A 27209-nucleotide genomic window follows, 5' to 3' on the forward strand; every position below is an offset into this window, starting at 1 on the left:
AGTACCATATTCAAATCTAAATACTACAAGAGAATTAAGTACTGTATTTAAATCTAAAGAGACATATCACCAACATATCATCCTTGAAAGACAGATGCAAAACTGTCCTTAACATCAGATTCTTGTTTACTACCTACGGGAATGAGATGCGTTGGCTGAGACTCCTCCAACTTGTTTCTCAACCAGTCGAAGTCTTGGTACCGCCGGCGGACTGAATACTCTGGCAAATCAAACTCTGCTCGCGTGGTCTGGAAAAGAAGAACAGGATACACTTAGTGTGCACCAAAACATCTCACTTCAGAGCTTAGCAGCAAATGCAGTACAGCTATCACTGGCAAGGGTGAAGCCAGACAAGCCTTGCATAGGGACTCCATCCCCAAAATCGTGTTTGCAGCCAGCATGAGAGAAAGATCCTCTGGCCTTTCAAGCAGTGGGAAAGCCAGCAATAAGAAAAATGATTACTTGCGGCTGATGTATTCTTAAGATCTATTCGTACTTCATTACGTGTTCTGCTCAGATAAACATTATGGGAGAAGTCTGTGGAGAGTACTGTGCACCATGTTTAATCTCTTGGCAGTTACAAGTTTGCTGGGAAGACTGTATGAAATCTTCACTCCAAGGACGAGACTATTTTAGCCATCAAGAAGTAAAAGCAAAGATATTTAATGACTTGTTTATTCTACAAGGTGCATTAACCGTGAGTGAAAAAATGTTTCACCACTGCCCCATATTTGAGAAGTGACAGGCTTATTACACTCCTTCAAGGCTAAACAATTAGAACATAAGCCATTGCTAGGTTTGCCAAAGGACTGCTTTTGTTGATTTCTGAGAGCAAGAAAGGAGTTTGTTTACATTAAGTTCATGTATGCATGATTAGAGATACCAGAACATTAAGTTAAATCTTTAAAGTTTTCATTCTTTAGGGTGAGAAGTTAAACTTGCCATTACAAGTTTGAGACAGAAGGGAAGTATGCAGAGAAACTCCTGGCAAATGTTTTATCCAGTCCTCGAACAGCCCATAGCCTGGAAAGCTGACTGCGTGGGGCTGCTTGCAGAGCACGTATTGCAGCTGCCTAAAAGCACTAATGAGTGTGTACCAACTAGGCGTCTCTGCTAAAGAGCCTGGTATTGCGATAGCCCTGATTGAAAGGTAGATGGCCCTTGTCATTATCCCACTGAGAAGCATGGCTCACAGAAGCCTAGAGAGCTGTACTTAGTTACCTGCAGCATCAAGACCATCTTGCAATGAAGGTGATGCTGCAGCGCCAGCACACTACATGTCTACAGCAAGACATCAAAACCACTGCATTCTGGAGAACACACCAGCTCTCCTAGCTTTGAACTGGCACTGTGTCCAGCACTAGGTTGCTTTGCTACTCCTAGCCACTACAACCACCTGCTAAATTCCAGCAGAGATTTTATATTTATTTCCAGACTGACAGCAACTGCCACGTATTTGGAGAGAGCCAAGTATCAGCCTTTAAATGCAATCCACCTCTTCACTTGCTCTCTGGATGGCTCCAGCTCTTCAGTTACTGCACTTTACTCCCACCAAACCCCGCTGGGGATCTTGTACAAGCTCTATGCCAGGAATCTCTTTGTAGGGGGAAGCCAGCAGCCTTAATACACTATCAACAGAACCGTAGCTCTAGTATACTGTAAACAGCATGCTGATATGATATTACCTATGAATGGTTTGGTTTCTAGAAAAGGAAGGCATAGAGAGATAGAAAAGAAGTAGTCAAGCTCATCTCCTCCCTCCTTTGACCTGCTAGCTATGGTAAGAGATACACACATTAGTCCATGGACTAATATCATGAATGCTCACCGATGGAGCAGTTGTGTTCGTCGATGAGGGACTACCAAGACCTATATATCCACTGCAGATTTGTGCTTTACTCAGCGACACCTCAGAGTAACACCAGCTTATTCAACGTGTTAGAGTGCCGCACTATAAATGAAACTTCTGAGACTTCGTATGAACCATTCTCACTTGTTTTGAGTATGAGACTGAACAACATTACATTAGAACAAGATAATTCACGCACATGTAGACAGCCCTCATCAGCCAGTGATGCTGACTGCTTTGTTCGTTCTGTTAATAGGGCAGCTATACCTCAGCCTTGCAAAAGACAACCTGAAATTTAAAAAAAAAAAAAGAAGGTAATGATTTAGTAGTAGGGAGAGCTTTTGTGAACTGGCTGTCACTTGGCAAAGGCCTCTTAAAAGAGATTAGACAGTGAGTGAATGAGAGCAATCAGGATGTATACACACTACAGTGTCTTATCCTGTAGCACGAGGATGAAGGTGAAGTGTCCCATCAGTTAGCACTGAGAACCTTATTAATAGTATTCTGCTAACAGTTCAGGAAAACTGTACAGGTACTATTTAGTCTAGAAGCAGGAAAGCAGGATAAGTCCCAGTGCACAAACTTTATATTATCATTCACCTCTAGCAAACTGCTCCTGGTGCCTTTACATTACAAGCAGAGTTGCAAAGTTTTCCATATACCAGGTTTTGTTCCTCAGAGGGAGGCAGATGAAAATACATCATAGTCATCAGCATTTCAGTGTGTGCTGTATGGGCTGTCAAATCTAGACAGCAAATAAGCTTTTCAAAGACTATTTGGACAGAACATAAGGGCCCTTCAAGGTTTTAATGACACCTCACTAACACTGAAAGAATTTGGATCATAGATCAAACTGTTCATTAGCTTTGCACAAGTTATTTTTTCGAGACTGTACACAGAAGGGAAGAGGGCCTTGCCACTGTTCAGGGACGGCAAGTGAAATGTCTGTGGTTTTGACACAGTTGAATTCCTCCTGCTTTCCTACTGGGATCCATAAATCTCATCTTGCAAGGACACGTGTCTCTCCCAAAGGAAGCTGAGAAACTTAAGTGGCAGATCTCAACCTCCCCAAAATAATGGGCAAGACATTTCCAGGGATTTATTGAAGGCTCCAGCACAGTTCCACTAAGTCAGCACTGCAGTATTCTGGGCTCAGTTTTACTTGCTGGAAAGCAGGCAGGGTTACAGAGACTTTTACCTCTGTTGTTGGAATAGTTTTGACTTGAGGTAATATTGATGCAATCACCAAATCTTGGTCTTGTGTAAGATTCTCATCTTTCTGGAAAGGAGTTAGCAGCCAAACCTAGAGCTAGCCTGTGATGACTATGTTAAAGTATTTTTGTACCCTAGTTCTAGTCTCTTACTCGCTACACCTGACTGTGGATTCTCCTCCATGTTAATTTAAGTTTGGGGCAAAATCTTCAACTAGAAAAAGAGGAGAATGGCAGAGGGGGGAAGGGAGAAAGGTTGGTGTTCTTAGCAATTCATCGCTTCATTTGCCTCAAGTAGTTTAGCATGTTTGAAAAAGAGATCATAGCACTTAACACCTGCTCCTCTCTAGGGATTAAGCTGTTTCATGTGCTCAGGTAATCTACCCAATGCATGCAGGAAGGAGGAGGAGAAGGACAGGAAAAAGAAAATAAGACCTCCACTTCAGTATTGACTGGTTTGAAAGCCTCTCCCTTCAAGCCTGCAGAGCACCTGCATGACTCTGAGGAATGGCACACATCTGCTCAGATCTCCATGGGAAAAGGCACAGAAGAAGGCCTTGCCATCCTAGAAAGTATAACAAATGTGAAGTTAGAAATACATTTACTTTTGTTTGCTTCGGAAGAGATGACTACATAACATAAAGGTAAGTTTTATTCCCCCCCCTCCTTAGAAAGATCTGGATAAAATCCCTCTAGAATGTTGTGCTGGTTTTGGCTGGGATAGAGTTAATTTTGTTCATAGTAGCTAGCATGCGGCTGTGTTTTGGATTTGTGCTGAAAACAGTGTTGATAATATAAAGATGTTTTCATCATTGCTGAGCAGTGCTTACACAGCTTCTCATATCTACTGACTGAGAAGGCTGGAGATATACAAGAAGTTGGGAGGGGGCACAGCCAGGACAACTGACCCAAACTGGCCACTGGGATATTCCATACCATATGATGTCATGCTCAGTATCTAAACTAGGAGAAAGCTATCCGGGGGGCTGCTGCTCAGGGACTGGCTGAGCATTGGTCCACGGGTGGTGAGCAATTGTTTTTGTTGGGTTTTTTTTTGTTGGTCCCCCCCCCCATTTGCATCACTTGTCTTTCTTAGGTTTTATTTCTCTCTCTTTTTGTTATCTTTCTTTTCATTACATATTATTATTATTGTATTTTATTCCAATTATTAAACTGTTCTTATCTCAACCCACAAGTGTTGTTATTTTCACTCTTCCAGTTCTTTCCCCCATCCCACCAGGCAGGGGGAGTGAGCAAGCAGCTGTGTAGTATTTAGCTGCCTGCTGTGTTAAACCACAACAAATGGACATCAGTCTATCTAAAGAGCACAAAGGTGTGTCGTCAAGAACACCCAAGACACTCCAATCATCACAGCCAAGACCAATTAAGCTCCAGCACAAGTTTCACCCACCTTTTTGCTTTCACTAGCCTCCCCATGTAAGAAAATTGCTGTCAGCAAGAAGAAAACAGGGTATGAAAGACAGCCAGGTTTGAATCAGTGTCCCCATTATTCCGGGGACTCCCATTACATTCTTTAAATGTGTTCATCCAGAAGACAGGCTGGGGAATGCTACCTGGCTCTTACTAGGAAGCTGTGAAAGCAGGGGCACAAGCAGAAACAAGTAAATTCTAAGCTTTCTTCTCAGCTTCCCTGCAAGCAATTGTTTTAGACCAAATGTGTTGGACCCTTCCTCAGCCACCGCCACCTGCTGACAAAGGTATCAGTAGATGAGAAGTCTGGGGCATACTGCAAGACTTCTCCTTTTTGCTGTTACAATGAAGGACCTTTCTAAAGAAAGAAAAAAAAAAACCACACAATACAAAAACAAGACTGTGGTCAGGTTACACTCTTCCCTACAGTGGTGTCCAGTCACAGCCACAAGCACACACTACAGCAGTAGCAATTACATTCCCCTCTTTCACCTAGTGATGCTGCTTTTCACAGCAAAGAAGTCTTCAGCATAACTCATTCTAGGACCTGTGACGTTCCAGTAGCATTCTTCAGCAGAGAAAGGAAAAAAGCAGCCATCCCTGCCTCCCCATCCAAAGCCACAACAGAGACCCTTTCAGCCCTTTACAGGTCTCAAACTCCTCTCATGCAAGGCTGCAAAGGAGGTGGTGGGAACCCTGGAGGTGCAAGCATCAAAACTCATCCTCATCACTGTCTAGGGATTATTCCTGTGCAGCTTTTTTGCCATATTAAATTACTGCTTTCAGCTACAACAGCTGATTGGGCAATTAGCTTGGCATCAAAGAGGCCTTGTTTGTATGGCAAGAATGAGTCAGACCATTAATACTGTTAGTCTTCCAAACAGTCTTTTTTTAAACAATCGTAGACAGTGCTGGAGGTGCTGACCGTTGAGGTTAGCCAGAAGTTTACAAGAATAATAAACCCGAAGAGGTGAGGCTTTCATGGTGATTGATAAGAATAAATTATGCACTGTTTCACAATAGTATTGTAATGCTATAATATAGCAGATTTATGTGTTAGAGTGAGATCCCAAATAAAACAAGTATTAACACCTAGGTAGATGGATGTGCAAAATCAGAAGTATAGGATGAGGTTTTTTTAACTTTTGAGACACTGTTGGGTAATACATCTGATCTAAATACAGTAAATACCTTACCCACATTCCAGATTTCTGCTTTAAGAAGGATGGGAACCCTTGTATGAACACAAGTTTCCAAGCAGAGGAACACTATTAGGGTGCCACTGCGAAGAGATATGTTATCTTGACAGAACAATCAGGTCTTAATTTAAGGGAGAAACAACTTTAGCCAAATTTTAGCCATTTGCCTCCGGAAAGTTGCGTCTCATTTTGTGCTTCCTATTCCTTCTGATCATGTAACAGCTGAAGGCTAAGTTGCTCCAAGTAAAAAGTTTCCTACAATTTCTTACCATTTTCTAGTAGGTAAGATACAAAATTTCTTGCAAGATTAAGACACTTCGAGCAACAAAGAATGACAGGCCTACATTAAGTATGCAGTAAGAGCTACTATTTTAGAGAAACCACATTTTCTCCTGTGCAGCCTGAAAGTGGAACTCTGGAGTAGACATTTTGAAAAAAGTTATCTGTGGCTTCCTTATCTCAAAGGAAAATATTCTCTCCAGTATATAGTGCTATCTAAGTAGGCCAGAGGAATGTTAATTTGTTGGACAAGTGGATCAAGTATATCCCTAGTGAAGTTAGTGAACACTTTTTGCCTTAGGTAACTACAAGTGCCCAAAACAGATGTCAACATCACCTAGGAGCTGATGCTAACGAGAATGAGCTAGTTAACAGATATCAACATTCCAGTTGTGAGTGCAGTGGCCTTTTCAGATCACTTTTCTTATTAGTGTAATTAGATTGCACTAATGATTGAACTACAACACACGCTGAAAAAATCTCTAGCATATTTCTTTTGGTAGGCAGTAGCACTCTTAGGCTATTTAGTTTTAGCAGCAGCTATACAGCCTTCTGTACTAACAACTGCATGGAAGCTAGTTTACAGTTGAGGATCAAGATTATGATTTAGGTAAGTGGCTGATAGTGGAAGTGTGGTAAACTTAAAGCAACAAGCTTAAAGCATTTCAGAAAATGTGAGATGATTAACAGCGAATCAACAAGGCACATTCCCCTTCAGGGGAGGTAACTCAAACCAAATGGGTGTCAGATTACTTTATATGAACAAACTTTCAAGTTAATGAAAGAAACTGGCCTTGCAAGTTTACAAACAGTTATGTTTAAGAGTCAGAGACAAAAATCTAAGCTGACACATTAAAAGTTTTGCATAGTTTCGTATACTGAAGTAGTAACAGTTCTGCTAAGAGAAGTCACACCTTCAACACATTCAAAAGTACTGAAAGACACTAAGTTCTTGTCCTTAAGATAAGTAAATACAATGTAAGGCATAGATGACCAGAACATGCCCTAAAAAAAACTCCCCAAAGAAAAAAGTACTAGGAAAGGAGAATGCTGCTTTGTACCTTTGTTGTAACCCTGTACGTGATATATGTCTCCATTGTGCACACATGTTTTTTGGGATCATCAACAGTAACAAAGAGATCTCTAGTTTCCCCATCCAAGTCATCATCCAGCTGCAGTCTGTTGAGGAGAGATGAGGAGGAGGCTGGGCTAGAAGTGTCCACAGGTGTGCCATTGGGTAGACTGAGATCCTGTATTGAAGAGAGGAAAAAACAGCAGATTTTTAATAAGCGAACAGATTCACTGTAAAGCACAGTATTCTCAAAGATGCCATGGACAAGCTTCACTGATATATTACAAGGGCTATTTATTTCAGCAGCTCCAAGGATCACCCTTTTCCAGGACACCTGGGCAATTCCCTAAGGTTTGGGCTTTGAGCATTAGGTTGTTCTATTGTTCCACAAGTTGAAGAGAAAGCACATTACCACCATACCTCCCCTTAGAATGGTGCAACCTGGTTTCTATTCATGAGGAAGTAAAAGTATTGCTGAACCAACAGTTCCTGGTGAGACTGAACCAACTTAGACTCTGAAAACAAAACAGCTAGGCAAATCAAGAGACCTACTTATAAGTTAGGCTTCAGGCAAAGTGGCAACAGTTCACTTGACTGGAATGCAGTCAGCCTTCGCCCCTGGAGACTCCTATAATAGAGGAAGGAAGGCAAACCTGTATCAGAGGCTTCCCATCAAGTCCATTAACTTCCAAACATGTTGACAGCAGTCAGAGACTGCCCTCCTTCCTCTACTGTCCTCACAGATCATACACTCCAGCACCAGTGTCTGTCCACACCTCCCTTTTGCAGTCCTAAGGCCAATGAAAACACTGTGTTTTGCTTGGAGAGGTCCTCATTCCCATCCTCCAAACTCCAAGAGTATCATCCAGTGCCTAGGGAAGACAGAGGCTAGAAGAACCAGCAAGTGGCTATTTTAGGAAGAGAAGCACAAGGGTTTGGGAAGTCTAATTCCTTGAAACTGACTCAGCATCAGGGGAAAAAAAAAAAAACACCAAAAAAACCACACCACAAACCTCTTTATAGCTAACTTGGTACATTCCCACACCTTCGAGTCGCACACTTTGATATAGACCAACTACTCCATACAGCTAGTCGTTACTCCACCTTGCATAAATATCACAGAAACTTCACTGCAGTGTTCTCTGCTCTGGTTTTGTAGCAGAGGGAACTGACAGCATGTGACAAGTTGTACAATACGTAGGAACATCTGACAACAGTATTAGAAAGTCCCACAGATCCATGGCTCTTCTTTTCAGAGGAGAGGAGCTTTTTGTTTGTTTTAACTAGTAGCACGAGAATAGATTTAACCACAGAGTGTTTCCCTTGTAAGGACAAAGGTTCCTCTGGCTGCTAGACACAGAAACATCATTACAGCTAAGCAGCATATTAACTAGAGTGTATTAGTTTTAGAATTACTGCTTAGCCTCAGCTTCACACAGTCTTTAGGTGGCTAAATGAAATATGTAATCTTAGCAAAGCAATCCTGTTTGGGTAAGATCCTTCGTCCATCAGTATTCCTAATGCAATTGTGGTTTATGTTCCAGCTGGACAAGGGTAGTCCCCATCTCCTTAAAAGAAGTCCTCCTTTGTTCAAGGGTTCAGAATTACAGGTGAGAGCTTCAAGTCAAAGCTACTTACGAAGGTCTGCCTGTGACAATGAGTAAGAACAGGGGTAAGTTCCTACCAGTCTTTGTCACAAACCCATCATGGGAGTACCGGGATTTTATAGACAGCCCTCTGCCTATTGCAGTCCTGCAGAACTGTGGTAGTATTTCTCTTCACCTTGAGGACTGCCTTATGAAGTAGGGAGAATAATGCTTTAGCCAAGACATTTTGGGAAAGGAGTGATCTAAACTACTGTCTACTAACAGAGAGGTTAGATGCATTCTCCTAGCTAATGCTCAGAAGCGGTTGCCAACAGATGAGAGATTTCATATTTAACTGGCAAGTAAGCAAGAATTGGAAGGTAGGCACTCAAATGCTCTCTTAAGAGAGCAAAAGAGCAGGATGAGCATGGCACAGCTTGCCAGCTCATACATGAGGTCGGCAGTTTGAACTACACAAGCATCTGGCTCAGACTCAACATAGCAGAAGCGTGTACAACAGGAAGAAGCAATGCTACAATAACTCAGCAGATAAGGGGTTCTGTTGGAGTTACACAAACAGAATAAGCAGAAGACGGGATAAGATTCGCAACAGGAGATGGCTTCAGAAAATCTGCAGTTCAGCTAGACAGGAGAATTTGGCTGAGCAGAGTAAAGAGCAAAGCAAACCCTGGGACTCCGCTGTAGCTGTAGACAAATCTGTTCCTGTTTCCAAAAGGAAAACACAGCTCTTCATTGCCCATGTGCAATAAGCATTAGTGTAAGACAAGTTGTGCCAGAACTGGAGCCAGTCAAATTCTAAGCTTCCAGTATGGAAATGAATTAACTTGCAGAAACAGCTTAAGCCTGGTTGCACAGGAGATCTCAGAAGCTTGTAACAAAACCTTCCAAAAGAGAGCTCAAAGAATATGATGGAATTGGCTTAAAATATGAAAACTCTGCATCACAGTGTCAGAACAACTGGAGGAAGGACCAAAGATGGAGCTTGCTGCCACTTGCATGAAGTTAGCAACTCTCCTCACCAATTCTGTTGGGAGATACCAATATCATACTAGCATGCCTTGCACTTTTTAAGCAGGACAGAGGTTTGTGAAGGCTGGAATCCACTTCCGTCTACTTGAGTGTGTTCTTGCAGTCATGGATCCTGTGAAGTATCTCAGGTCTTAAAATAAAGGCTGTGATGGTTTTACCTGATCTCAGCCTTGGATGAAACACCCCAGACCTAGATCAAGTAAAGCTTCTGGACAAACTCTGATTAGGAGCAGGGAGGGCTGCTAGCTGGGGGAGGGGGTGGAAGGATAGGGGATGTGTACATTGAAAGTATACATATACTATACATGCTATACTGCCTCATCTGCAACAGCAGAACCCTCCCCTGGCAGTCACAGCTGGCATCACGCCCTGCTACTTGGCTAGTTTTCAGTCGCTGAAGGCCAAATTAGAAGCTAGCTGTTTGTCCTTCTTAATGGGTGGAGCCTCCTAGCTAACTGCACAAGGAACAGTGCTTACGACTGCCGAACCTTCATTTAACAGTAGGCAGGATCAGTTTGCTGAAGTCCTATGCTATTGCTAGAAAGAGGTAGGCTTTGAAGTGTCACAGCAGATGGCCTAGCAATCTAAGTTGTCTCAGGCTGTAATCCTTTCAGCAGAGTACCTCCTCGTCATGTTAATTGGCACTGGCTTTCTTCCATGGGACTTGGAGGATTTTTGCAGTTGTGGAACCAAGACTGTATCACCTGTTCTAGTCTGCTTTTACCACAGAAAGAGGAGTATGTCCTGCAGAGCCTAGCAGGAAAGGAGATCTGCAGCCTTCTGCACTGCTACCTATCAGTGTAGTTATCATACCCACAAGCATCTGAAATACTGATAGTATTAATTTTTTTACATTACAAAGAGTCCGACTTCAGTGCCAGGGACTCACGCATCAGCTTCACCTTTAGTGCACCACACAGCTGCTCAGCCACTGTTTTAAGTACCTACCCGCATTATCAGAGATCAGCACAATCCAAGTCCCAACAGGTACCTACTGCTCACAAAGCTCTTTGCAGATAAAAAAGCCTTTTCGCCACAGCACTGTTACTCACAGTGCAGCCAGCCTGCCATGAATCTGAGTAGTCCCACAGCGGGGAAGAGGGGAGGCTGCTTCTGGCAGCCAGGCAGATGGAGGACAGGGTCTGTCACGACATTCTTCGAGTCTTAGAGAGTATCCATGAAGACCTTAAGTTTCAAAGCTTTTTCTGAAGTAAAAAGAAGAGATCCTTAGCCTCTGTCCCTCACCTCTTCAGGCCAGTCTCATAGCTTTGTCACCTGCTGAAGCAGGTCAGGTGAAGGTCTAGCAAGGCCTGGATCACAACCTATAGCAGAAATGGTATGACATTCAGACCTTCAGGTTCATGACTTACTGATTAAGTCCTAGGCTTTTGTGCACAGTTGTACGACGACCTTCAGGCAGACTCCTCACGCATTCACTCCTATGGAGTTTGTAGGATTCCTCAAGACACCTGGATTTATGGGTACATGAGATTAGATGACTCTTGCAGCACATGTTTCATATCCTACAATGCAGGGCAAGTAGGAACTAACTGCCTGTGTTGGAAATGCATGAGTCCTGCCAGCCATGCAGGCTGTTATCTGGTAAGGAAGCAGTTTCACATTCTTTTGTTGCATTATGCAGTCCGAACACCTTGACTAGTTAGCCTGCCCAGAAACAGATACTAAATCTATCAAGAAGTTCACTTCATCCAAGTTTAAAATTCAGCTGAATTTTATAAAATTGAAGTCTGCATGTGAGTTGCAAAATGAGTTGGGAAGCTTCCAGCTGATGTCATCTTCTCCCTCCTTCGTTCTCCCAGGAGATTTTCCAAGACTCTGGATTTATAGAGCAGCTTGGATCCACATAAAGTAAAACCTCAGAAACTTGGTATTCAGTCTTCTGGATGGCAGCCTCCCCCAATGGAACAGTACACACCAGAGAAAGCATCTAGGATTCAACCCTTGAAGGCTAAAAAAGGGTCTAAAATTCTGCAGGTATTGTCTTACTGTCAAGTGAAGATCATGCAGTCTCCTTCTGAGTTAAGTGCAGCTAGTCAAAACCGCAGCTTCTACAAACTGCATGTTAGTTTTCACCTATCCTGCCTCAGTAAGTGTACAGCTTAACTCAACAGCTTTGTTATCTAAGCTAAGTAGTCCACGAAGGAAGTGGAAGACGTGGTTCAGCTAGGTCTTCCACGCACAGATAAGCTCGTCTCTGGAAAGGGTTAGCCTGAAACCACCTGATGTTGCAAACACATTGCTCTCATTCAACACGTATTAGATGACAGCAAGACATTCAGAAATGTTGCTGTTTAGAGGCAAGTGGTACACTTAGCCCCAAATATCCCTGCCTAACTCAGGGACCTTACAGCCAGGCCTGTACTACTCCTTCAGCCTCACTGCTTTGCTTCTGAAATTCAGAGTGCTGTACCTTTCTCCTTGTGTTTCAAGGCGTTCTGTTGCTTTTTGCCATCAATTTCCCAGAAAGACACAGCTACTGTCAAGGGGACAACAATTCCACTCAACAATTGCAGCTGGTTTCTAGAATAGTCTTACCTTTGTACCTTCAGTACACGACAATAAGCCATAGCAGAATTGCTGCTGGTGACTGGAAAACTAACATGGTTTAGATATATATTCCCAAGAACACTGCAAAAGCTTGCATTAACTTGGCTTTCACAGACCTGTTCATAGCACTATTTGTCTCATCCCAGCGAGTTTTGAAGGCAGGTATAGAGCTCTCTGCCACTTGCCTGCACAGGTCGGCTCTGCGTAAAAAGAGAAAGCACCTTTCCATCCTCCAGTCCATCTAGATCAGTTCATCTGTCACTGACAGCATAGTATCCTATTAGAAGATCTCACTGAGCATCTGTATAGTGAAATCTCAGCCTGCACAAGACTATTATCCAATACCAGCTGCAGACAAATACCTAAACTTCTCTTCAGATAGAGAACGAGGGAAGAAAAGGCATTTGCTTCCCCTTTATACATGTTCAGCTTCATTCTCTACCAGGCATCAGCATCATACTTTGTTTACTACAGGTCACCTTTGTTTCCCCACACATATACAAGGTAGATACGAGATACTGCACATTCCCTCCTCTTGCACTTGGCTTTGGGCAGAAGTGGGGATCCAGACTGCAGAGAAGGGAGAATACTCTGGACACAGTCGGGAAGGAAGGATAAGAAGGCAGTCTTGCTCTACAAGGTTTAAAAAAAAACCCAAACAAAAACCCCACAGTTAAACTCCAAAACCCCTATTTGTTCCCAGGAAGAAATACCGCATTTCTGTATTGATCCACAAACAAGACAGTGCTAAGTTGTAGTTTGACAAGAACTGTGAGACTCAACTTCTAAGGCTGGACCTACCCTCCTGGGAAAGGGTAAGTGATTACATGTACACCAGCTCCTGACATCCTTCTCCAGTAATGGGAAGGAGAGTACAGTATGTGTGGGTGTACTCACAAGGAACGAGATTATACCCTCGGAAGAGGTCAGTGTTTTCCACTGTATTAATCATCTAGAATCAGACTGCAAGGTTGAGGCTATTTTAAGAGCAATACAGACTAAGCTCAAATCAGAAGCAATTCTTCTTGCTCTTACCTGGAAATGTGTCAGCAGAGGAGGGATAGTGTTGGGTGTTGAGGACACAAGCCCAGATTTTTACTTCCTAGCCCTGGAGGGTATTATGCAGCAAGTCTGTGGGCCCTGCAGTGTTGGGGGAAAGCCCCTAACTCTAATGGGGCATGCATACCACACCTAGTCCAAGCCACACCTCTACAGTTCCAGCAGTACCACTGGTATTCTGCCCATCTAACCAAAAAGCCACTAGATAAAGACTGGATCAGTTTGCTCTCAGGATATTTTAAATCGGTGTCAGAGTACAGCATGCTGCCAAGCCATGAGTCTGATGACTTTGTTCTGGAGTTCATCACTCGAACCAGTGTTTCTGCTCTGTAGGTCAGAATTGCCTGGAGACAGACTCCTCAGTATCACTGAAAAAATAAGAATTTCAGATGCAGCAGCTGATCGTAACAGCGTGCCATTTGGTACCACTCAAGACCTGGGAGCATTCTTGCTTATAAAAGGTATCATACTTTGGAATAGTGTTTCTCTGCACTTTGGCTGGACAGAGAAATACTGGAACAAGTTTCACAGAGACACTACGTGATTGACACGAGCACTCTCCAAGCCTTCTCATGCAGGTCAGGGAATTCCCACCTCTTTCCTGAGGCTAACAGCCAAGTTTTATAGGATGGATTATTTTACTTTGTGGTTTGTTTTCCCATAAGTCATCACAGTTAAGTTAACCAGAGCAAAAATGCGGGCATAGAAGCGTTTCCTGCAAACAGCATTTTCAACAAGGGCAATAAGCCATCTCCTACCTCTGCTGCTGAAGTCTTCAGGGACTCGGCTACAATAGAGCTCAGTTTCAGCCTTCCTGTGCACGGGAGTAAAGGGGGCTGTCACAAGAAGGTGTCAAGTACCACATCAGACCATCTGTTCATACAGTCTGGCTGTATGTCTGTTTTCTCACAGAGTCCTTAAGAGGGTGGCCTCTTTTCCTAGTCTGGAAGGGGAACTGTGCAATATCACACTAAAGCTAAATGTGGTTCAGGTTACACTCTAAAGATCATGAGTGGCATCTCACAGACATTTTACAGCAGTTAACACAAGTCCTTCAATATTAGTAATAAACCATGTTACTGTGCTACTTTTTGCACAAAAGGTCAAAAGGCTTTGGGGACAGGGCATTTAGCTGCTGAAATGGGTTGTTATTTGGAGCAGACATTAATTAGGCAAAATGTAAAGGGTAAGCATACTTTTGCCTTATTAACTCTCACTCACCTGACATGTACTTCCCCATACGCTTTGAATAGGAAGGAAAGTACAAGGAGTAACTGGATGCTTGCCACGTCTTATAGCTCCCTTACTGTGGTAAGGTATTTTAAATGCAAAGAGGTATTTTAACACATTCACAGGATGAACTGTTCTCTTGGAAGAAACAGTCCCAGATCCAAGGTTAGCTTCTACATCTGTTTACAAAGCACTAGAGCCCTCGCAGAAAGCTTTATCTCTCTTCCTAAGCAAAAAGCCAGTCTGGCAACTGTCCAGCAAGATTAGTTCAGTTATGTTTAAGCTGTAGAAAGTAGTAGAAAAGTGCTTGTGACCCGAAGGAAAGCGAGAGTTTAACATTTGGGCAGGCTTGTATCTGCATCCTTTAGCAGAGCTAAGGGTTCTTTCTTCCTTCTACTGTTCTCAGCAGAAGGCAACAGGCACCAACTCCGCTCTATCTTCAGAGCTCAAAGATCTCCACAAATGGCAGATGCTAGATATATTCAGAAATATATTTAGAAAAATGCGTAACTTTTGAGTCAAGTCTCCAGTTACTCTCCTCTAGCTTTTTTAAGTTCCATGTCCATCTGCAAGGAGTTTGTTTCAAGAATATTGTTTGTTATAAGACTTGAATTATAGTCAGAAGGGTTCTGCAGCTGCGTGCACAGGAACATCATAACCCATTTTAACATGCTAAAGAGCACCTTGTTAATGAACAAGCCTAACACACCCGGTGTTTTGTTTAAAGCTTCATTTTCAGAACCTGAGCTCTGACCTTCTAAATAGCAAAGCAGCAGCCAGGATTCAGACCATGAGCAGGAAAACTTGAATCCAGCATATGACTAGGAGTCATTCCCAATCCAAGAAGCCAGATTTATATTTGATTACAGATGGAACAGTTTGTTAAGCTTGTCCAAACTAAACTGCTTTCTCCTAGAGATGTACAGCTTTGTGTTAAAGCTCTGCAGACATATCGTGGAGCAGTTTTTTCCTGTTCACGCTGCAGAAGTAGGTTTAGCTGCATCAGTTATTTAGGTGTCCAGTGTCAACAAAGTGCCAATTTGGCCAAGATGTTTTTGAGAGCAAACAGTAACATTTTTAAAATGTGAACAGATGCAAAGGATTGGGGAGAAGCAGAGAGAAGAAACAGGAAGAAAACAGATGACAGAGGGCTGGAAAGCACTGTAGTATCCTGGTGAATACTTCATTTAAATAAGCAAGAATACACTTCCATATTGCACTACAGTGTGGGTTTCCTCATGTTCACTGTTTCAGATGAATTGCACTAGCATTTCCCCATACAAGATCAGTGGAGTTTCATGAGAGCAAGTCAGACTGATGAGACATCACTGTGCAAGTAAAGAAGGCAGAGATATTCAAAGGGGAGAACTCATGTTTTCATCTCAAACCCTGGAAGACCTGGAGGAGTGTGCTCGTGAAGGAGCTCTCAGAGTTAGTTTACGCAGGTACAATTTAAGGGATAGCTCTCCATCACATTTGCTGATACACAAGACATTTTCCAGCAGAAAGGCATTTGCTCCCAGACAGGTAAAATAAACAAGTATCTGTTGGAAGGAAAAAAAAAAAAAACCAACAACAAAAAAACATCACACAGTATGACCACCTCACTCCCTGATTTAAGGAGAGCAAGTGAGGAAAAGCAGTCATGCAGTATTTCCTCACAGCGTGAAAACTATCTAGAGACTGATGGAGGGAAGAAACAACGCATGAGATCTGCAGACTAATTAATCTATAGAAACACCCTTTATTTATGTGGCCTAGGCTCCTGACAGCCACTGTGGCACATACAGGTGTTTGGTACACACAGCTTCAAGTGAAGTATACTGATCCAGGAGCCAGATAATCAGCACACTGAAAGTCAGCATACAACTCCTGCAGAGGCCAAGCTGATCACTGGCAATAAACGGTATTGATTAAAATTTTCCAGGGATTTTCTTGGCGATAATCCAAAACACAGCTTCGTCTTGGCAGTATCCAAGATTTTCACTTACAGTTTGCCTTATACCAGCATCTAAAAAGTTACAGCAAAGGTGCCAGTTCTACCCAGTCAAGCATGGGTTTCAGTATTGTCAGGGGTAGTCTATCACTTGCCATTCCCACATGCCAGCCCTTTCACCACTGAGCTAGTTGAAAGTAGCTGTTGCTAACACCATCTGCAGCACTGAGGGGGAAGAGGCTTCTCTGCCCTTGAGCAACACCTGCACTGCAGCATATTCCTTTCAAGGAACACATCACGTCATTCAAGCTCACTCGAAAAGTGAGGCCAACTATGCAGACAGACTTTAAGATAGGTTTTTTTGTACCCTAAGAGGCCCTTTAGAAGGATACAGCAAGTTCCATTCAAGCAGTGTAAGGCAGCAATTTCCCATGAGGACAGGGCATTGAACCAGTGTAGTAACAGCTTTCCTGGTAGACGTGACAGAGAAGAGCTTCACCCCTTGACAGTATTTTGGCTTTGAGAGGCTACTAGCTACTCTAATCAGATATGCAGCGTCAGGGTGGTTTAAAAGAGCTTTTTTTCAGCTTAAATTCAGCTTGAGGTTTGAGCATAGACTAAGAATAAGAATCAGGATTAAAGCATGTGCTTCAGTGCTGTAAGCCCATCACTAGTAACACTACACACCACTGCAGCTATCATTTTGCAAGACAGTCAGAGAGGTTGTCATCCTCACAGTAGGGTCTGCACTCCTTAATTGGAGGGTATCATCTAGAAGCAAGTAAAACCAGTCGCTATTCACATTTTGTTCATTTTCCTGGAGAGTACAGCACTACACATTTTCGTGATGTCTTTGCTCCCACACACTAGTGTAGTTCTCTTCAACCTAAGATACATAAACCCACAAATCTGAGTCCAGCAGAAGCCCATCTTTAGGGGTTAGAGACACCACCACTTTCACTTCCAGAGTACCTTCGCACCTACTGCTTACTGCTTCATAGAAGAAGAAATGTAGACGCTCTGAACATGGCTGTAAGACAGTGATGTTCTCCAAAGGGATTTATGCTTTGAGGACCACTCTAAATACAGCTCTTGGCTGAGCTCTTTCCTTGCCCGTTGTATGAATTTTGGATTATTGCCTTTATTTTCAGAATCATTTCAACTAGTTCCACTAACCCATGTCACCTACATGCTTAGTCAGACAGATACTTCATGATTTCTGTGAAATATTTTCAGGTTGAGAATCAACAGTTTTGGTATTATAACATCACCTACAGCTGAAGGCAACACCTCTTTCCGCCCCCTGTCCCTCTCAATTTAGAAAATAAAACATGTCCCATAAATTCATCTGTCAATAAAGCATTTAAGTTGGACTGGCATTGGGAATGCTAACTCATTAAAAGAGTTGCAGCTCACTGGATTTGTTTTCCATCTTCAGCTGGTCATTGCAGAATCGCTAGTAGCTACCTTGCTGTCAATTATGGCCCTTAGTAGCTAGAAGAGCAACAGTTTTTAGATAATTTACTAAGAGTAAATTCTTACTAAGAGTAAACTCACTCAGCTTTTACCTCAGGGTTGCAGCTGCCACCTCCAAGGTGGAGTTTAGAGCTTTCTGCCCCATTTCATCCTAGTGATGGGAGTAGTTTTCCCACAAGAGCTTGGCACCTCAGCTGCACTGCAACCCGGGCTCAGGCAGTCAAGTCAGCCACAGCTTAAAGAGTCACTACAGCTCAGCATTTAAGATATTGCTCAAGGTCAGCAGAAAACAAGCCTCAGTGAAGTAACTTCTAAGAAATACACAAGATAACTGCCATTTGTTATTGGTATATTGTCTTCTGCAGATAGAAAGCACATGCAAGTTACAATCTCAAAGATGCAGTTCAGGTGTTGCAAGTAGATTTTCATGTAGCAGTACTGAGTTAAGTCTCACTGCACCGTAAGAGCTCCCGTCTTGTCTCTAGATCTACTTTACAGAAACCAGCCTCTACACTCAGGTAAGGAAGAGACTGGCTAGTGTGACAGCCAAACGATCTGTTTGATCTACACAAGAGCAGTCCACAATGCTAGAAGACCACAGGTCAGCAGTTTGCAGGTTAATCTAGGAACTGATGTCTCCCAGATCACAGTGTGTCAATACGAAAGTCTCAGTCTTTACCCTCTGCCCCTCCCATCATTAATTACAGGGACATCACAAACCCCTGACGCACCAATGAGAGAATGATGTGCCCACACAGCTGTAAAAAGAGAGCTTCTTAATCAACCTGGTTATCCCCTTCTCCCCATGAAGAAGCTCAGAGAGCATCGAGCAACTCGGGTAGGTTTGAGGCATTCTTCCAGCACAGGCAGCCCGGAGGATTCTTTCCGACCACCAAGCATAACTTTTTCCACCACGGCTGACAAATTATTGCCAAGACTCACCCTTCTGAAACCCATCTGAAGAACCAAGTTCCTCTATGTACGTTTTGAATATCTGTTTTTAATACTCTGTCTCATTAAGTATGAAGCAATCCTGTTGAAAAGATTATGAAAGCTGTTCAACACCGAACTCAATCTCAAAGTATACCCCTCCCTCCATTAAGTTGAACTAAGAACCACAAAGTTATAATACTGTTATACAGTAGAAGCTATGTTCAGTTTTACCAGATGGAAAGATTAAAAAAGTAACAGTACTAAGACAGTTATGTTGATGCAAGTGCTTGTCCCAAGTTAAGTGTTAGCTATCCTTCATCTTGTTCAGAAGAGATGGAAATTGCCAATTCCAGAAGCACTCACTGTACTGGGAAGTTGTGGATCACAAAGAAAACACCGCGTACAGTTTTACAACAGTACTAGAGCACCTACATTGTAAGATACCATAAAAGCACCCTCACCAATAAAATCCTATTTCTATAAATGAAGGCAACCATGTTGTTGTACGTGCTTTACACCGTCTTTTCAGTAAGATACTATGGTATTAACCTATCCAAGTGATATAATGACTTTGAGAGATGAAGTAGCTAGAGAAAGCAGTTCTAGTTTCCAGCATTATGAAAGATGGGAAACTGGATTCAGCCAGCAGCTTGGCTGTGGGTAGAGCACTGATGGCAAGCTGAAAGCCACGCCAGGTTTAAGTCAGTTCTTTTAACTAAGAGACTAGAAAAGAGCTGCCTGATGCGCATGCACACAGTGCAACAGGAGAAGAGACAGCAGTCCCTTTGAACAGCCATCCAAGACTGGAGTTCAAAGACGACGACTAAGCTCAGCCTTTGAGAGCTGATGGCCCACTTATGAAACATGTGGCAGACAAGTGCTCGTACCTGAAAGCTTCGTGGCCTAAGAACCATGGTTCAGCTATTTAACACGCATTTACTACACAACACAACCTCCCCATTCACTGCAGTAACTGGGGGAAGAGAACCACAGGATTTCCCAAAAGCCAGGAGAACAGCTTCATAAACAGGTGAATTCTGAAACAGCTAGGAGACAGTTCAACCAAACTAGCAATCTTACTGTCCTAGGTGGAAGACAACATTCCTGTGTCCTTCAAGCACTTCTGCAGACAAGGACAGGGATTTACTGGAAGAAGCCTCACGTTCCTTATGGGTAACTTGAATCACAACGATATTTGCTGGAGAGACAACACAGCAGAGGTGACATCAGTCTGGAAGGTTTCTGAAGTGCATTGGTGACAACTGCCTGACACACGTGATTGATAACCTGAAGAGGGGAGATGCTTTGCTGAATTTCAGTCTTAAAAAGAAGACTTGGTCAAGGATGTGAAGGTAGGGGGCTGCCTCGGCCACAGTAGCCGTGAGCTGGTGGAGTTCACAATCCCAGGACAAGGGAGCAAAGCAAAGAGCAGGATCACAACCCCAGACTTCCAGGGAGCAGACTTTGGCCTCTTCAGGGATCTGCTAGGAAGAATGCACATGGCTCTGGAGAGGCATCCAGGAGAACTAGTTGATTTTCAAGGAACACCTCTCCAGCCCCAAAACTGGTTCATCCCAATAAGCAGGAAATCAAGCAAAGGTGGCTGGAGACCTGCATGCATGAACATGGAGCTCATGACTAAACTCAAACATAAAAAGGAAGCATAAAAAAAGGCAGCAGCAGGCACAGTTGACCCAGGAGGAACATAGAGACACTGTCTGAGCATGCAGGGATGGGTTTAGTGGGATGGAGCTGAATCTGGCAAAGGATAAGAAGAGCAACAAGAAAGGCTTCTATAGGTACATCAGCAGCAAAACAAAGAACAAGGAAAATGCAGTCCTGATGTGGCAGAGGAGCTGATGACAAAGGACACAGATAAGGCCAAGATACTCGGTGCTTTCTTTGCTTCAGTCTTTATTGAAACAATTAGCCTTCAAGAATCCCAGGCCCCCAAGACCAGTGGGAAAGTCTGGAACTAGGCAAACTCACCATCAGTGGAGGTGGACCAGATTAGGGAGCATTTCAACAAACTGTATAGACATAAGCCCATGATGAGATGGACCCACAAGTGCTGAGGGAGCTGGATGATGACACTGTATTGCCACTTCCAATTATCTTATCCTTATTACGGTGATGAGTGGAGGTTCCTGAGGACTGGAAGAAACCAAGTGTCATTCCTGTCTTCAGGAAGGCAGATACAGGGAACTACAGGCCAGTCAGCCTCACTTCAACCCTGGAAAGGTGATCGAGCAAATATTAGAAACCATTTCCAAACACACGAAGGACATTGTGATGAGAAGTCAGCATGCACTTAAGGGAAGTCATCCTTAAACAACCCAACACCTGCTATGAAGATATGACTGGCCTGATGTACAAGAGGAGAGCTTTAATGTGGTTTATCTCAACTTTAAGGGGACTTTCAACACTGTCTCCCATAACATCCTCCTAGACAAGCTGACAAGGTACAAGCTAGGCAGATGTACAGCAAAGTGGACTGAAAACTGGCTGAACTGCTGGGTTCAAAGGGTTGTGATTCCACTTTGAGGGCAGTCATTAGTGGAGTACACCAGCAGGGCCACTACTGTTTAACACCTTCATTGATGACCTAAATGATGGGACAGGGTACATCCTCTGCAAGTGTGCTGAGGGTACAGAAACTGGGTGGAGTGCTTGATACATCAGATAATTGTGCTGCCATTCAGAGGGGCCTCAAGAGGCTGGAGAAGTAGGCTGACAGATACGTCATGAAGTTCAACATGAGGAAATGCAAAGCCTTGCACCTGGCAGGAATAACGCCATGTAGTAGTATGTGCTGGGGGCTGACTGGTTGAAAAGCAGTTTGGCAGAAAGCAAGAAAAAAAAACAAACAAAAAGACACCCACCAAAAAAAAAAACACAACACACTGCACACAACAGATCCTGGTGGAAAAGTTGACCATGAGCCAACAATATGCTTCACGGCAAAGGCAGCCAACAGCCTTGAGAGGAGAATACTCAGGGGATCTTACCAATATGGATAAATACCTGATGGGAGGGTGTACAGAAGGTGGTGATAGACTCTTTTCAGTGGATTCAACAATACAATAAGAGACAACGGGCACAAATGGAAATAGTGGAAATTTCACTTAAACATGAGAAAGAAATTTTATTTGAGGGTGACTGGATGCAGGAACAGGTTGCCCAGAGAGATATTCAAAAATCAACTTCACAGTACCCTGGGCAGCCTGCTGTAGCTCACCCTGCTCTGAGCCGAGGGGTTGGACTAGAAGATATCCAGAGCTGTCTTCCAACCTCAACTTCTCTGCAATTGTCCATTTTGTGTTCCTGTAGATTGGAACTGAGATCAACTCATCCATACCAGCATTGTTTCATGAGTTCACCAACTTCAGTTCCTGACTTTCTGTAGTCCTCAGTCTCTCCCAAGACTGAGAATTTATCTCCAACTTGCTTTAAGAAAAATACATGGTGCTGGTCTAACAGTTCTCATTTAGTCAGAGAAGGAAGAGGTTTGTAGGAGCTCAGGCAGATCTATTTTAAGATTTCAGATTGTACTGCAAACTGGTTTCATCTGTGGGTGGATGAAGTTAAGAGCAATAATTAAACTAGCAACCAAGGAGGCTGGAAGTAGAGCTCCAGACTCTCGGTATATTTTTTGTTGGGAGAGCTGCCAGGCTCCCGTCCAGAATATGAGACCTAAGTAACAGCACTCCAACAAACACACCAAGTATTTCTACTTGATCAGGTGCTAATACAGGCCTAGAGGTTCACCAGGGTGGTAACTTGGAAGCAGATAAGCAAGGGGTCACACGCCAGCAACAGTTTTCAGTTAGTAACCAGAAGTTTGCAGTAGGTGTTTTAACGTCCATCTCCATGAATTAACAAATTCAAGTTATGCATTCATTGCAAGCCTGGTATTAGACATGAGCTCTGCTTGATATATTACCTGTAAAATAGACTTGAAGCTCACTTCAGCTGTCTAGTGTTAATAGAGCCAAATACAAGGCATGGGCATCTACCTATAACATACAGGTTATAGGTAGCTGGCCACAAGTACAGTATCAGGTAGTCAGAGATGCCTGAAAGAGGACAATGGAGTCTGAGCCCGAGGACAGTTGGGATATTAAAGCTTTTGGAGTGATAGGCAAGAAACCAGCACTGGGAGTCAGGACCCTACCAGATAGTTGCCAGTCTCAAGGCAGACGGAAGCAAGAACAGCCAACATCACCCTGTTAGGAAGATACTCTCACGACACAAGTCTAGAGGAACCAGAAGGACCACAGTTAGAGGACAGCAAGAGTAAGCCATACAGAACACTTCCGTTCTAATTCTGCACAGCCTTGCACTTCCAACACTTAGCAGCATGCTATTAAATCCGCACAGCTTCAGTGGGGCTGCATCCTGAGTCTTATCACAATTCTACAACCTTTTGGGTACAATCACACAGCAGAATACTATCTACTTCTCATCTCTGCCCCAAGCCCAGTAACCCATCAATAATGCCTTTTCTCCCCAGTGTCAGTTTGTCCTAGTACACAGCGCAGATTCGCTATCGAAAGTGACAAACTAATGAACTAGAGTGAAATACTCACATGCAAGCAGAACTTCCTTTTTTTTTTTTAAAAGGAAAAAAAGGAGAGAAATCCACACTGACACTTCCCCATTTGTCTTACCTTCCTCTGCAGAGGATCTGCTCTGAAAAGCAGATCTCAGTTAGCTTGCATGCCTTCCAAAAGCTCTGTAAGAGAGCAAGAACTCAGTTTTACAGCTAACTCTGCCATGCATCCTGAGGGATTGTTTCCTCCTGCATGTTTCCCTCTCACCTGAGATCCAAAAAAAAAAAGGCGGGGTCAGTACTGCTTAGGTTCAGCTTTAGCTGTCTCCTTATTTGGAGGCTAGCAAGGGTAAAGGGAGAATAAGCTCAAAAAAGCTGATGGTGGTCAGGTATCAGGACAAACAATGTTTTACGCAATTAGACTTGAGGGGAACAGAAAGATCTTTATAGAAGGATCTGGCCAATACAGAAATGCTCTAGAGACAAGAGTCTACAACTCAAGTGTTTCACGTTTGCTGCAGAATCACTGTGAAAGCCAAGTACTTAGCCAGAAATGTCCATTTCACTTAAGAGGTTAGATGCTGCTCAGAAATCAAGGCTTCCTGGCTCCTAAAACTGCTCTCTCCTATAAGTTAGGGTGAAGATGCTATTTCAGACAATGAAAGCTCTGCAGCCCTCTTCATAAGATTCAGAAAACTTGAGACTAGTCTACTTAGAGGGCCTCAGAACCACGGAAGCCACAGAAAACAGCACAGAAGGTTTTCCTTCTCTTTCCCATGACCTACTGCTGTAGTAGCATTAGCCACTGTTCTTAAACAGCAACCAAAGGTTTGTGAGACTTCAAAGTTAGACAGGGTCTAAGCTACTAGATTACTCCCATATTTGAATCAAAAACCAACAGGAGACACACAGGCAGTGTTCCCATCCTCCAGGTTCCTCTGACTCAGGATAAAGTAGTGTTCTTATTCAGCAGCTCCAAAAAAGCAAGGAAAGCATGCTTTAAAGAATGCAAAGCAGTGATGGCAGAGGTTCAACCACTTCAGGCTACACATCTGTGGCAGTGGAAATTGAAGCACTGCTTTACGAGCAGACAACTTCCCTTACTTCTGCACCTTCTCCCCTCAGAGGATTTCAGTCTTGGGTACTTTTATCTTGCAGCAGTGTTTAGGAAGATTTGCAGGTAAGAAGAACCTGGAAAAAGCAAGTTACCCAGTTCAGGGTGATGGGTCAGCCATTGCCACCATCCCTGCGCCAGAGGCATGTCCTAGTACAGGCCTGGTTATGGACAGTGGTCCTTACAGAAGCTTACTGACTCAGACCCACTTTGAAGCAGGAGACTTCGACCCAAACTTCTCCTACAGTGCCAGTCTCCACCAGACTCTCCAGAAAGGCCAAGAGAGCAGACAAGCACCGCTCCTATTCAAGAATCAACAAAGAACAGGTGCAGAGCTTTAAGCCTAAATCAGACTTGAATACTGACCTCCCTCTGTTACCCAACCATTTTTAGTTGATTAGTGAGCCAGCCTTTCAAGAGATTAATGACCCACCACCAGAGATTAAGACCAAGAGATATACTAACCACCTAAAATGCAGTTTTACCTATTTACCTCCACTTACCATGCTCACTCTCTAGACTACTCAATACAGTGCAAGACGTTGAAGTTTACTGTTGCCTTAAAGTTAGGAACACCTGTTTGTTCACTGAAGTTTTTCCTCAGGTGGGAAAGAAATCAACTCTTTTTTTTCTTGCCAGTGTGTCAGGTATTAAGCGCAAGAAGGGACACCCCTCACACAGCAGAGCTGTTGGACTCCTTCCATCAGAAGGATCAGAAGTTTGGCTTTTTCTGCTAATTCAGCTAAAAGGAAAAAAAAGAATGCTGCTCTCTTCCTGCTGGAAATCCTTTTATTCTGCAAGGCTTATTAACCCTAATGCCATTTCCAGGTCAACCACAGAACTGCTCTCAAGTCTAAAAATCACTTACCTCAGCCCTTTTTTGCTCTCCCCTTTAGAGTACTTCTGTGCTGCCAAGTGCCTAGAACAGGACAGTACTACATACAGGTAGTAAAAGATGGACTTCACCTGTGTTGCTGGTGGAAAAACTGGGCAAGAACCTTGCTACTAAGGAGAAGTTAGCTGACCACAGCCTGAGGCTAGAGAGGTATTTCTGCTCCTAGGTTATCAGGGACACTGATACACTTCTTAGACACCTCAAAGCAGTAAAGAGGAGAGGAGCCCACTTGTGCTCCAAAAGCAAAAAAGCTCTTCAATACAGCTGAGGAAAGAAGTTATAGGGTGTGAGCTACTCCTCAGAACAGAACTTCTCACCAGCTGCACAGCAGCGTGGATGGACAGTGCTAACAGAGTCAGTGCAGGACCACCGCTGCACTCCTTGAGCTGCAAGAAGACCCATAATGGCAGCTGCCAACTTGTATTGCTACAGTCAGATAGCAACCTAGTTACATGTATAAATTCAATCTATCATAGACAAAAAACTCTACAATTCCTACTCCTACACCCCCTTCCTTCAGAGGGCCATCAACTCTTTGACAAGTTTCTTAGATGAAGGCAGAAGGAAGGTAAGCCTGGCTTCTCACTTGAGCAACAGTGGGCAAACATTTAAGGAGAGGGCTCCTTACATGGGCAGGAACAAGTGCTGAATCTGGACAGCACAATGACTGGGCAGCAGAAGGTGATATGTGGAGGAGGTCAGACTACCTTGACTCATTCCCCTACAGCACGGAAGCGTATCGGACCAGGTACTGCTGGCAGCCCCAAGGCTTTTGGAGGCTAGGAGACCCGTCTTGCCCAGAAGAAGCTCCACACTCCCCAGGACAACAGCTACAGGAAGCCCCTCTCGCCACCAGCAGCTCCGTAACACCTTGTACGCGCACCAGCTGGCCCAGAACTGCTTATTATAAAGTTTCAAACCAATCTCACCCCTTGCAACCCTTGCTCCCAGGAAATCCTACCTTAACACATTTCAGGAAGTCTGCCCACGGAGATACTAAGTCCTTGCAAGAGTAGTTAACGTATCAGCTGTCGTGCTGTGCTACCACTACTGCTTTCACATTCAGGAACTGTCACATCCAAGGCCCACACACGGGCAAGGCACTTTACAAAGGCCGCTAGTGTCCTGCGGACACATGCCAGAGCTATGGAAGGGAAAGCAGGCACAGATACCCCTGCAACAGCATCCGTTCCGTATTACGCTGTTGTGAAGAAGGGAGCAGGAGCTCAGCTCTGGAGAGGACAATCACAGACAAGCTGATGGCAAGCTCGGTGGTAAGGAAACAACGGCAGCTCCAAGCCTTCCCCGTGAGGGCTGCAGGAAGGAGCTACAGCAATTCCTGAAGCATTCAGACCCGTCTGTAGAGGGTATGAGCCACAGGAAGATATGAGCAGTAAAATCCTGCCTCTCGCACCCACTCCGGTGAGAGCGGGAGCACCGGTGTCCCAGCCGGCCCCTCACACAGACAGACACGATGCCGCGGCCCCCACACCGGCTGCCTCCCCACCCCCCGCGCAGCCCCGGGCTCTTGCAATGGATGCCAGCAGCGCCCAGGGCTTCATTTCCCCGCGGGGAGCCAGGGATGCAGCTGAGGAAGGGGATGTGGCGGGGAAGCACACACACAGCCCTGCTGCCTCCTCTCCAAAAGCAGAGACCCCCCCAAATGCCGCGCCCCCCCTTCCCCGGCCCGTACCTTGTCGGCGATGCTGCGGGGTAGGAGCAGGTCAGGGCTGGGGGTGAGCGCCGGCCCCATCTCCTCGCTGCTGGAC

General features: G+C 44.0%; 1 protein-coding gene across 1 annotated transcript in view; it reads right to left on the minus strand.

Moving 5' to 3' along the window:
* SNX30 (sorting nexin family member 30) overlaps positions 1–27205 on the minus strand; it is a gene marked incomplete at its 5' end in the record, with an annotated part of 47114 nt that extends 19909 nt beyond the window's left edge. Inside the window, 3 exons of the mRNA XM_009577979.1 lie at positions 138–248; positions 7031–7219; positions 27134–27205. Of these exons, the coding sequence (XP_009576274.1) occupies positions 138–248; positions 7031–7219; positions 27134–27205 (372 nt within the window). The remainder of the gene's footprint in view (positions 1–137; positions 249–7030; positions 7220–27133) is intronic.
* Positions 27206–27209: the final 4 nt, after the last annotated feature.

The sequence above is a fragment of the Fulmarus glacialis genome, unplaced genomic scaffold (genome assembly GCF_000690835.1).
Source record: "Fulmarus glacialis isolate BGI_N327 unplaced genomic scaffold, ASM69083v1 scaffold26245, whole genome shotgun sequence".
Taxonomy (NCBI): domain Eukaryota; kingdom Metazoa; phylum Chordata; class Aves; order Procellariiformes; family Procellariidae; genus Fulmarus; species Fulmarus glacialis.